Here is a 9,954-nt window from a genome sequence, read left to right on the forward strand (position 1 = left end):
ACACATACATAGTCTTAATGCAACAGCTGCACAGACAGGATCTATACACATTATTGTGCCAGAACTGAAATTGCTGCTAATAAAGCAAATTATATGGACAATTGTATTGTCGATTGCAGGCAGAAACACAGACAAAAACAAAAAAAATGAGAGGATATGCAGCAAGACATTTTCTCATCAATCAATCACGCAAACACAAACAAACTGCTGCGTTGGGCACAATATATAATAAATAGAGCAGCAATGTGCAACAGATAGTGCTAATAGAATGGGAGTTGGAACAGAACAATTAGAAATCCAGAGGCATAATAATCATAATACAGGGCGCGGCGCTCTGTTCAGCCATTGCGCCTGTTTCATTTTCTTGTCTTCACATTTTACCTGCACGGCAACAAACCATTCAAATTTGTTCAGACCTCAAGTGAGATGATGATGATGATGACGACGATGAATAAGAAATCTTCGAAACATAAGACTCGACTACATTGATAGTACGTGCTGTATAGTAGAGTATGGCATCATCATGTAGTGATGTTGCAAAGAGAAAATCAAGCCATGCAATGTCTCCTCCTGTTGGGTTCATTTCCTCATCATATATAACACTACTTGCATTGCAAACCATTACCATACTATACATATCCAATTTGCATATAGGCAGACAAGTAGACAACAGTTTGGTTTTGGTTGCTTATAGGCATTGGTCCAAGAATTCTAAAACAAATGAGATTGTAATAGTTATGATAAACAAGATTTGAACTAAAGTCCGTATCTGTAAAATCACGAAGCACTGAATTTAAGATCCTCTGTTCCATTTTGGCATCCCAGTTTAGCCCCCAATACACACTTTTGGTATAAAGAATATTTCTATCAGACTAATGTATTTCCAAATATGTTATTTCACTCACCAGTTGGGTAATTAACATATTTCATGCTATGGGTATTAGGCTAAATTCAGTACGTACAATTTAATCTATACATAAAAGGTCAAGACATTATATATGACACTGACTAATTTCCACTATAACAAAGTCTGAACAAGAGCGACTTGTAAAGGAATACTGTATTAAAGAATAAAAATCAAACTTTATTTTCGCAGAAAATAGTTCGAGCCTTCTGCATTATCTCAAATTGAGTATGTGCTAAATGAAATAATTGCATTTAGCCAAAAGATGAAACTATATGATTATATAGCTTCAGCTGCGCTGATAGATAATACTGTAATATTGTAAGCAACAATTCAGGCTCTATTATTCTATGGCAGAAGATTAATGTCAACATTTTTGCCATTAGTACTGAGTCGCTAGTGAAATAAAGGATAGAAAATAAAATTTGCATTTTTTTCTGCATAAATCTCTTACTATTATTAGGCACTAAAAGAAAACCTGAATTTCTTCCAAATGAATACTCCTATAGTTTCTATTTTCTCCCAAAGATAACGCAACATCAATTATCTAAATTTGAAAAGACAAGAAACAGAATTTACTTTTGGAACAATGTCAAAATGAGTATATTTAGAACTTATGATATGCATGAACCTAAAAATTATTGAAAGAATCATCTACTATCTGGTTATAATTACTTGGAGGCAGAAAAGGCCAAGTTACTTAGGCCATCCACAACGCTGTCTCTATACCGTCTCTTAAACCGTCTCTTAACTACTATTTGAGCACTATTTGAGGGCCCCACTGTCCTTTTTTCCTCCATCTCTTAACTAAGAGACGGAGGCTGCAACGCTCCGTCTCTTAACCGTCTCTATACCGTCTCTTAATTACTATTCATTCAATTTAATTTATAATTTTTTTTAAAACCCAATTCAATTTAAACAAACACACTTTATTAAAATTAAAACAAAATAAAAAAACACACAAAATAAAAAAACACACAAAATAAAAAAAAATTAATCGGAAGGGCTAATCATCCTCCGGAGGCGGTCGAGGTTGAGGGGGAGTCGGAAGGCCAAGTTGTGCTGCCATATGCACAATTCCGTTCCACCAGGCCGCGTATTGGGAGTGCGAGAAGCGGGAAGTGTCCGCCATTGTGGCGGTCATGTACGCCACCATAAGTGTGTCCGAGCCTCCTCGCGAGCCCGATCCTGAGGCCGGCTGGCTTGATTCGCCTCGGCCCTTCCTTGCTCTAGCCGCTTTCGCCGCCTTCGTCCCTTGCGGCCGACGGCGCCTACTCGCGGATCCTCCTGCATCGCCGACCGTACCCGCAAACTCCTGGGATTCAGCATCATGTTGGCTGATGCCTTCAGCAGTGTCACCACCAGACGCACCAGCACTAGACGAGTTCGGCTTTAACTGTGCGCTTGCGGGAGCGGTTCGGCTTTATTTGGTGGTAGACCTCGACAACCTTTTCCCAGAAACACTTCCGGGTTTGTTGATTCCCGACGATGGGATCGTACGAGACCGTGATCCAGGCGTTGTACACCGCCATCGTTTCGAGGTTGTTGTACGGATGTCGGCCAAGATCCTCTTCCTCTTCCTCTTCTTCCTCCTCGTCCTCGCCCGTCTGGGGTTGTACACTGCCTCGGCCACCTCCACCGCCTCGCCCACCTCCACCGCCTCGGCCTACTCCCGGCGTGGGATCAACTGGAAAATCCTCCCGGATCTGGGATAATCCCTGCGAAAACCGCGGGACGTTGGGACGAACATATGCATCAAGGTCAAAATTGGGTGGTTGGTACCCCCCGGCGTCGCCGAACCCTGGGTCCCCGGCGTTGACGAACCTCCACCGCCCAATGTGTTGATCATGTTCTCCCAATCGCCGAATGAGTTGAGATCCCACCCGCCGGAGCCGGAGCCGCCATAGTTGCCCTCGCCGTCGCCGGACATCTTGAGTTGGGTTATGAAAATTTCAGCGAAAATTTGAGAAAAAATTTAGATGATATGAAGAATAGATGTGTAATTGTGTGTAAATGAGGATGGGTTTAGGAGTATTTATAGAGTAAAAAATTTAATAAAAAACAAAAAAAATATAAAAAAAAAACAAAAAACGGTAATAATACCGTTACAAAAAAAAAAAATTTATTTAAATTCGAATTTTTTAAAAAAAAAATATTTATTGCGTCAGCACGTGACGACGCCCACTCGCGGGCCGGCGAGTGGGCGTCACGCACGACGCCGGGCTGCGCCACGTCGCCGAGGCGCGTGGCGAGCCAGCTCGTCTCCTGGCTCGGCGAGTCGAGTCGCGCGACGAGACGCGCGACGAGACGGGACGAGATGGAGGCTGCAACGCGTCTCGCCGGGGTCTCGTCTCGCTGAGACGAGACGTGAGACGCCGGCGAGTCCCGTTGTGGATGGTCTTAAGCCTTTTTGTAATAATTAAAACCCCTAAATCATTCCATTAAAGAAAAAGAAAAAAAAGGAATGTTGAAATGACAAGTGTTGATAGTAGGAGAGCTTGAGAGGCCAATGGTGGAGCAGGCACAGTTAGAGGAGACAGCAGTAAAAGCCTAGTTACAGAGAGGGAGATGCTAAAGTGTGCATCTTTGAATGGTAGAGCAACACATGGCTCTGTTAGAAAGAAGGGAACCAAACAAACAGACAGCCAGCCGATCCCTATTACCGTGCGAGGATTTTAATAAAAAAAAGACCAAACGCAATGAGAAGAGAAATTCCCCATTAATTCAATTAATTATACCATCCCTCCTTTTCCCGATACTACTGCTGTAATGTTCATCGTACTGCACTGAAAAATGTGGCAACAATGTCGCCGGATTCATCTAGTAAAGATAATTTACCAGTTGGACGACGTCGCTTCAGTTCTTGCTTTTCCCTCCTCTCTGGGCGGAGTGGCGGCCGCTGCTGGCGTGGGCGTCGCCGTAGCAGAGCTGCAGGCCGCGGGGGTCGTAGCCGGAGAGGAACTGGTGTTGGGTTTCGGCGGTGCCGAGGAAGAAACTCGGGGCGGATCCGTCGGAGTACCTCTGGAGGTGAGGCAGAAGTGACGGCGATGATGAATTGGACTGAAGGGTCCCCCTATTGAAGCCACCATGATCAAGGCCTGATGAATTGGCGGAAGAGGAGATCGAAAAGTTGAAATTGTACTCAATGCTGCTGCTGCTGCCGCTGCCGCTGTTGTTGTTGTTGGCGTTCACGACTGGGATTAAGTGGTCCGGCACGAAGGAGAAGTGCTGGAGCTCCGGGTGGTGGTGGTCGGCGATGCTGAACAACGGCGAAGCGACGGCGGAGGTGTAGGGGTTCGCCGGCAGGTGGATTTGCGCCGGGCGAGCAGCGCCGGAGGTGAAGTAGTCCATGGGAGTGGAGGACCAGTGCCTTGGGGCGGCGGCGGCGTTGGAATTATTAGGGCTGGTGGAATTGTTGCTGACATTACCGATTCCGCCACTCAAGAGCTCGGTGAAGGAAGTGGTGTGAGAGATAGGGTTGAGATGAGTCGAATCCTTCTCCTTCTCCGCGACTCGCTCCTTGGCCCGCTCCCTGGCCTTGATTCTGCTCTCAGATCTAGACAGAGAGAGCCCCGAGCCCTTGCTCGTTTCAGATGTGCTGCTGCACGCCGACGATTTCGTCACCTGCTGCGAGTAATTCAGATCGCCGCCGTCCAAATTGACTTCACCGGAGTCGAAGCAGAGGTGATCGCTGGCGGCGGTGCTGGACCTCTTCTCATCGCTGAGCTGCTTGGGGGTGTCGGGGAAGGGGGTAATCATCGGCGGTAGCTCCTCAATCGAGCTCGCCGCCGCCTTGAGCAGCCACTCCACCGCCTTGCTCGGCTGATCGACCCCCAGCCGATCCTGCAGATCGTAAAATTGGATGGCGGTGTTCACCGACAGCCTCACCCGCCGATCCCTCAGCCCCTTCGATGTCAGCACCTTGCTGTGCCTATCCTTCCCGCCCGACGCCCGCGAAACCCTAACAATCCGCGAGGCAGGCCAGCCGTAGAATCTGCCGCCGCCGCAGCCTAAATCAACTCCACCGGCGTTGCCTCTCTTCTTATCTCCTTCCTCCTCCTCGTCGTCCATCCGAGCGCGCCTTAATTTAGCGGCGCTGCCATTGCTGATTCTGGGGAACTTACATTGAATCTGATTATCTACCTCCATACCACCGCTTTCATGCCTTTCCTCAATCAATCCCCTCTTTCACCTCTTTATCTGTCTATGCTTTTCAATTTGAAACCGAATCCGGAGGATTAGGGTTTCAAGGTAGGAGAGAGAGAAACAGTGGATGTGTGCGGTGCAGTTGAGCTGGATAGTGGATGTGGGGAAGACTGTACCGTCCTTTTCATTGATGACGATTACACAGACTACTTTGGCCTTTGTAGTGCCATATGCATACAAAATAGATACATATATATCTATCAATATTTAGAGAGAGAAACTGTAGCTATTACTATCTGAGAAACGCTGTATCACGTTTCATACACAGAGAGAAGTCAGAGAGATGAAGTGCCTTCAAAAGCATAACCAAAGCCTGTGTAACCTCTGCAACAAAAAATCAAAATCACAAACAAAAAATTAGAACATTCAAAATTTAACCACCACATAAAAAAAAGAAGGAAAAAAAAGGATAGAATCTGATGCTGAGAAAGAGGAAAAAGGGAGCTGCTTTTAACTTCTTCTTTTTCCTTACAGAGCACATAATTACTTGTAATTAAGGTGGAAAAAGAGAGAATTAGTAAGCTGAAACACAGATTAGAAGCAATAAACCTAAATTATGATTAATTGTTTCAGAGGGAAAGAGACAGGTGCTAGCTAGAGAGAAAGAGATTAGTAATTAAAGCCCTAGAAATTGCAGGCATAGCATAATTGCCTTCTGCTTACAGTTACACACACCAACCACGCATCAACACAGCTGCTGAACAAATATTTAATTAATTAATTGCATATTTTCTTCAATCATCAATAAAAATTTAAATACGCAGGAACGATGAGAGACGCCACTAATCGTTAACGACAAATTAAGATTTCAAATCCAGAACAAAACACTGTTGGATCTCTTTAAAAAACTTCGAAATCGGAAGGTCAGATCCTCATCAATGTCGATTCAACATATGAACACGATCGCAAATGCAGCTCGCGGAAAAACAAAAATGCAGATCGGCATATACAAATAGATTAGTATAGCTTATCGAGCATCAGTAACACACATTATCAACATTTGTTTCTTTTTCTTCTGCAAATTCTCGAAATCCTTGGACGTTGAAGTGAGTGGTGGAGATGAGATGCAAATCGAACTGGAAGAGAGAGAGGATGAGGGAGAAATGCAATGGAAAAGATATATGCAGGCAACTTCGAAGTTTACAAAAGGGGTTTACCCGAAATTCCAGTGGAGCTGCTTCCTTATCTCCCAACTTTCCCAACTCCAAAGCAGTAAAATTAGCTCAGAAACTAATGCTTTGAATTTAATCCAAAAACATGAATAATTATGTGAATTTAGGGTTTATATTTGGAGTTGTCATGAAAAAAATGAAGTTATTTGGAAATAATTAATTATAATTGGGAAATTGAGTTGGAGAGGATGAAAGCCCTAAGGCTATCCACAATAGGAATAGCCCAGCAATAGCCTAGCCACATAATATCCACATCACTATTAACAAATATATACAAAATGAAATAATTAACAATCACACAATATACTAAATTTAATTTACGAGACATATACGAGAAAAAATTAATAATACTATTAAAATTTTAAAAAGTACAATAATTTAAAAAAATACATTAATTTTAAAAAAATACAATAATAAAAAAAATACAATAATAAGATAGAGAGAGTACTCGTTAAAACAAGTGGTGCGAATGAAAATGACGAGCAAAACGCGTATATATAGTGTTTCGGAAAAAAAAATTTTAATTTCGCGCTAGGCGGTGCGCTGGGCGATCCGGGCGCTGCAATAGCGCCGAGCGGATCGCCCAGCGCCACGAAACCGCCCAGCGCTGCGCGGTTTCTCTCTCCATTCGTCCGCTGAGCGACTGCAATAGACCGCCCAGCGAACCGCCCAGCGCCGGCGGTCGGCTGGGCGCTATTGTGGATGGTCTAAGGGCATGAATAACCCCGTCCCTATTTCCGGCCCCAAGTCCCCTCCACGTCATAATTCCTCTACAGTTGCGGCCCAGGCCCCAACTGCTCTAACCCTGCAGGCCGCAACTCGGACCGCAACTAATAAATGACACTATTCACAACTTCAACATATTTAACTCGTAAACGCAATTCGTTGAACAATTGAAACCGGGAAAAATGCATTGTTCATTAGAAATTAACATTACATTACTAGACGAAGCAAATTTAAAATACAAGAAACCCGGGCCACGACTTCTACTTCTTCATTTGGGCGCGAAGGTAGGCGATCATCTCACGGTGCAACTCGAGCTCGTCGTCCGACATCTTCGATGTATCCCTCGATGTCAACTCCGTCAGCTGGCTCATACGCCATGTAATACTCATCTCCGACAAAGTATCGGACATCTTATCCAGAGACGGATTGGTCGGCGGTGGCACCATAGCGGAGTTGCTCGCAGTTGCCTTCTCCTTTGCTTTCCTCTTGGCCGCCTTTGTTCCCGTCGGGCGGCTTTGAATGCTAGGAGAGGAGCCGAAGACGTCGTCGTCCGTCTCGTTGAGGTCGATCGCCGGACCTCATTCACTCGAAGAGTAGTTTCCGGAGGTGGAAACTTTGGTTCTCTTCGCCGTCCCAGTTGACGCCGGCTCGGGACCGCTGGTGTACTTCGGGCTCTTCTCGACGAGCTTCCAAACCTCGAAGTACTTGAAGGCCTTCTTCCCGTCAGTGAAGAACGCATCATTCGCCTTCTCGACGAGGTCCGCCTCGCTGTGCCCGCTCGGTCACATCCGGACTACGTTGGCCCACTTTCCGTTCCACTTGCTCATATCCGCCTGGACCCGGCCCCAATGCTTGCGCAGCTTCACGTAGCTACGCTCGATCGACCCTTTAGGACGGCCAGCGTTATACTTCTGAGCAATCCGCTCCCAGAAAGCCTTGCCGGTCTGCTGGTTGCCGATGATAGGATCCTCGGCGACGTCGATGTAGTTCCTCGCAAGCCACATTGTCTCTTGCGGACCGTACTTCTTCGGCCCATCCTCCTCGCCGACCTTCTCCTTGCCCCGCTCTTGAGCGGGCTCCATCTCACTGAGCTCGAACTCTTCGGTGTTGACCGGCGATGTTACGTCGACGTTGCTACCGACTCCTGGACTAGGTTGTGGCTGTGATGGTTGCGACCCCGGTATGTACCAATTGTTCGAGTTAACGAACTCCTCCATCTCACGTTCATCGCTGTTGAACCAATTCATTGACGCCGAAATAAACGGTATAATAGAGATTGAAATGGAATGCACGTAAGATTGATGCACAAATGGAATGCTCGTATTTATAGACACAAAATAAAATAAATAAATAAATAAATTGGACTTGCGGCCCGGCCCTAGAAGGATGTAACGCTGGGCAGGGACTCGCGGATGCGGCCCGTCCCCCGAATAACGCCGTCCCAGGCCGGGCCGCGGCACGGGCATCAGGCCGGGATCGCGGCACGGGGACCGGCCCAGGCCGTGCCTCCTCCTCCTCCAACGCGCGGGACGGGCCGGGACTAGCAATTTGCTGCCGGCCCTCCGCGTTATTCATGCTCTAACAAAATGGGGTTAAATCGATTGGAGCAGACACAGCACCATTGCCATCTCTTTACATCTGCGTCTTTTTATTTTCTATATCTCTCTTTCCCCCCACCAATTTTCTCATATTTACCACTTCCGACTGCCATATAGAGTCGTCAAGTGAGCGGGTCGGGTTAGTCACCTGCCCGGGATCTGCGCGTCAAAAAAACGAAACAGGCTCCGATTGGGCCTTAGGAGCGAACGAAGAGAAAATTGGTGGATGAAATGGACATACATAGCGTCGTTGGATCTCGACCACCAATTTTCTCATTAAAACATACAATTGCTAATTAATGAAAAAAGAACAAGGAACAAAGAAAGAGAAAAATAGGAAAGTATTCAAGTTCACTAAATAATAGAGAAAAATGTATTGGTTGGAAAATTAAACATAAAAGTGAAAGCGTTCATAAAATGATATACCCGATTGTAAAAAAATAGTCAAACATTCTCATAGCATAGTATGTGAACATTTTACGTAGTTCACTATGTTTATTAATTTAACGGTATAGTATCAAGAAATTACTATTGCCATGGGAATTAAATTAATCCATCTCTTCACTTTCTTCAACCTATTAAATGAGTGTTAAATGTTAATTAGATTAATTAATTTTCTAGTAGCTAGGTAACTAATTTGAGGGTGAGTTTGGAGATTTTGTGAAACTCTGTATGTATTGAATTCATTAGGGCATCCGCAATGGGCGGACGATGGCACGCCTGATGGCGCGCATCGTCCGCGCCATCCATCGTCCACACCCATTGTGGGTGCGCGCCATAGGGCGCGGACGATAGTCGCGCCCTATACTTCGGTCGCGGAGGATAGCGCGGACGATGGTCATCGTCCGCCCCATTGTGGAGGTCGCGGACAATCAACCGCGGACGATGGCACGCGGTTTTGTTTTTTATAAATACCGTTCATTTGTAACATTTCATTTCACTCGATTTCATTTTCGAAACTTACAATTACATAATTACTACGAAATGGATTCAAGCCTCAATAGTCCTACGTTTAGCGCATGAGCGCATTGGCCGGGTACAGAACCCGGCGATTATCGTTCGTTCGATACCAACGCCCATTACGATCCCGATTTCAGTACGAAATCGTATGGGTTGTCTGACATGGAGCCGTCTCCGCACCGCCCAACCGCAGCGGCCAATCCCGACCCCGCCGCGACCGCTTCCGCCCCAGCCAGAAAGAAGCGGAACCGGCAGCGGGCGCAGAAGTTGCCGCCTCCCGGTGATTGCGATGAGTACGCCCCCGGCCGTACGAACTACAACGATGACGAAACTCTCACCTTCGTCCGGTGTTGGGTAGATATATCGGAAGATCCGATATTCGCAAACA

The 9,954-nt window shown here is 46.0% G+C and overlaps 1 protein-coding gene across 2 annotated transcripts; it reads right to left on the minus strand.

The window, feature by feature from the left end:
• Window positions 1-157: 157 nt before the first annotated feature.
• LOC121744779 (transcription factor TCP2-like) lies at window positions 158-6,389 on the minus strand. Of its 2 annotated transcripts, none has more exons than XM_042138418.1 (3): window positions 6,268-6,389; window positions 3,743-5,434; window positions 158-381 (listed from the first exon to the last, which is right to left on the minus strand). In XM_042138418.1, exon 2 carries the CDS (start codon window positions 5,051-5,053, stop codon window positions 3,761-3,763), a length of 1,293 nt encoding a protein of 430 aa, XP_041994352.1. In that variant the 5' UTR covers window positions 5,054-5,434; window positions 6,268-6,389; the 3' UTR covers window positions 158-381; window positions 3,743-3,760. The 2 variants fall into 2 exon arrangements, with proteins under 2 accessions (XP_041994352.1, XP_041994351.1); XM_042138417.1 differs by lacking the exon at window positions 6,268-6,389 and adding an exon at window positions 6,100-6,246.
• Window positions 6,390-9,954: the final 3,565 nt, after the last annotated feature.

Source organism: Salvia splendens, chromosome 8, assembly GCF_004379255.2.
Source record: "Salvia splendens isolate huo1 chromosome 8, SspV2, whole genome shotgun sequence".
Lineage (NCBI taxonomy): Eukaryota > Viridiplantae > Streptophyta > Magnoliopsida > Lamiales > Lamiaceae > Salvia > Salvia splendens.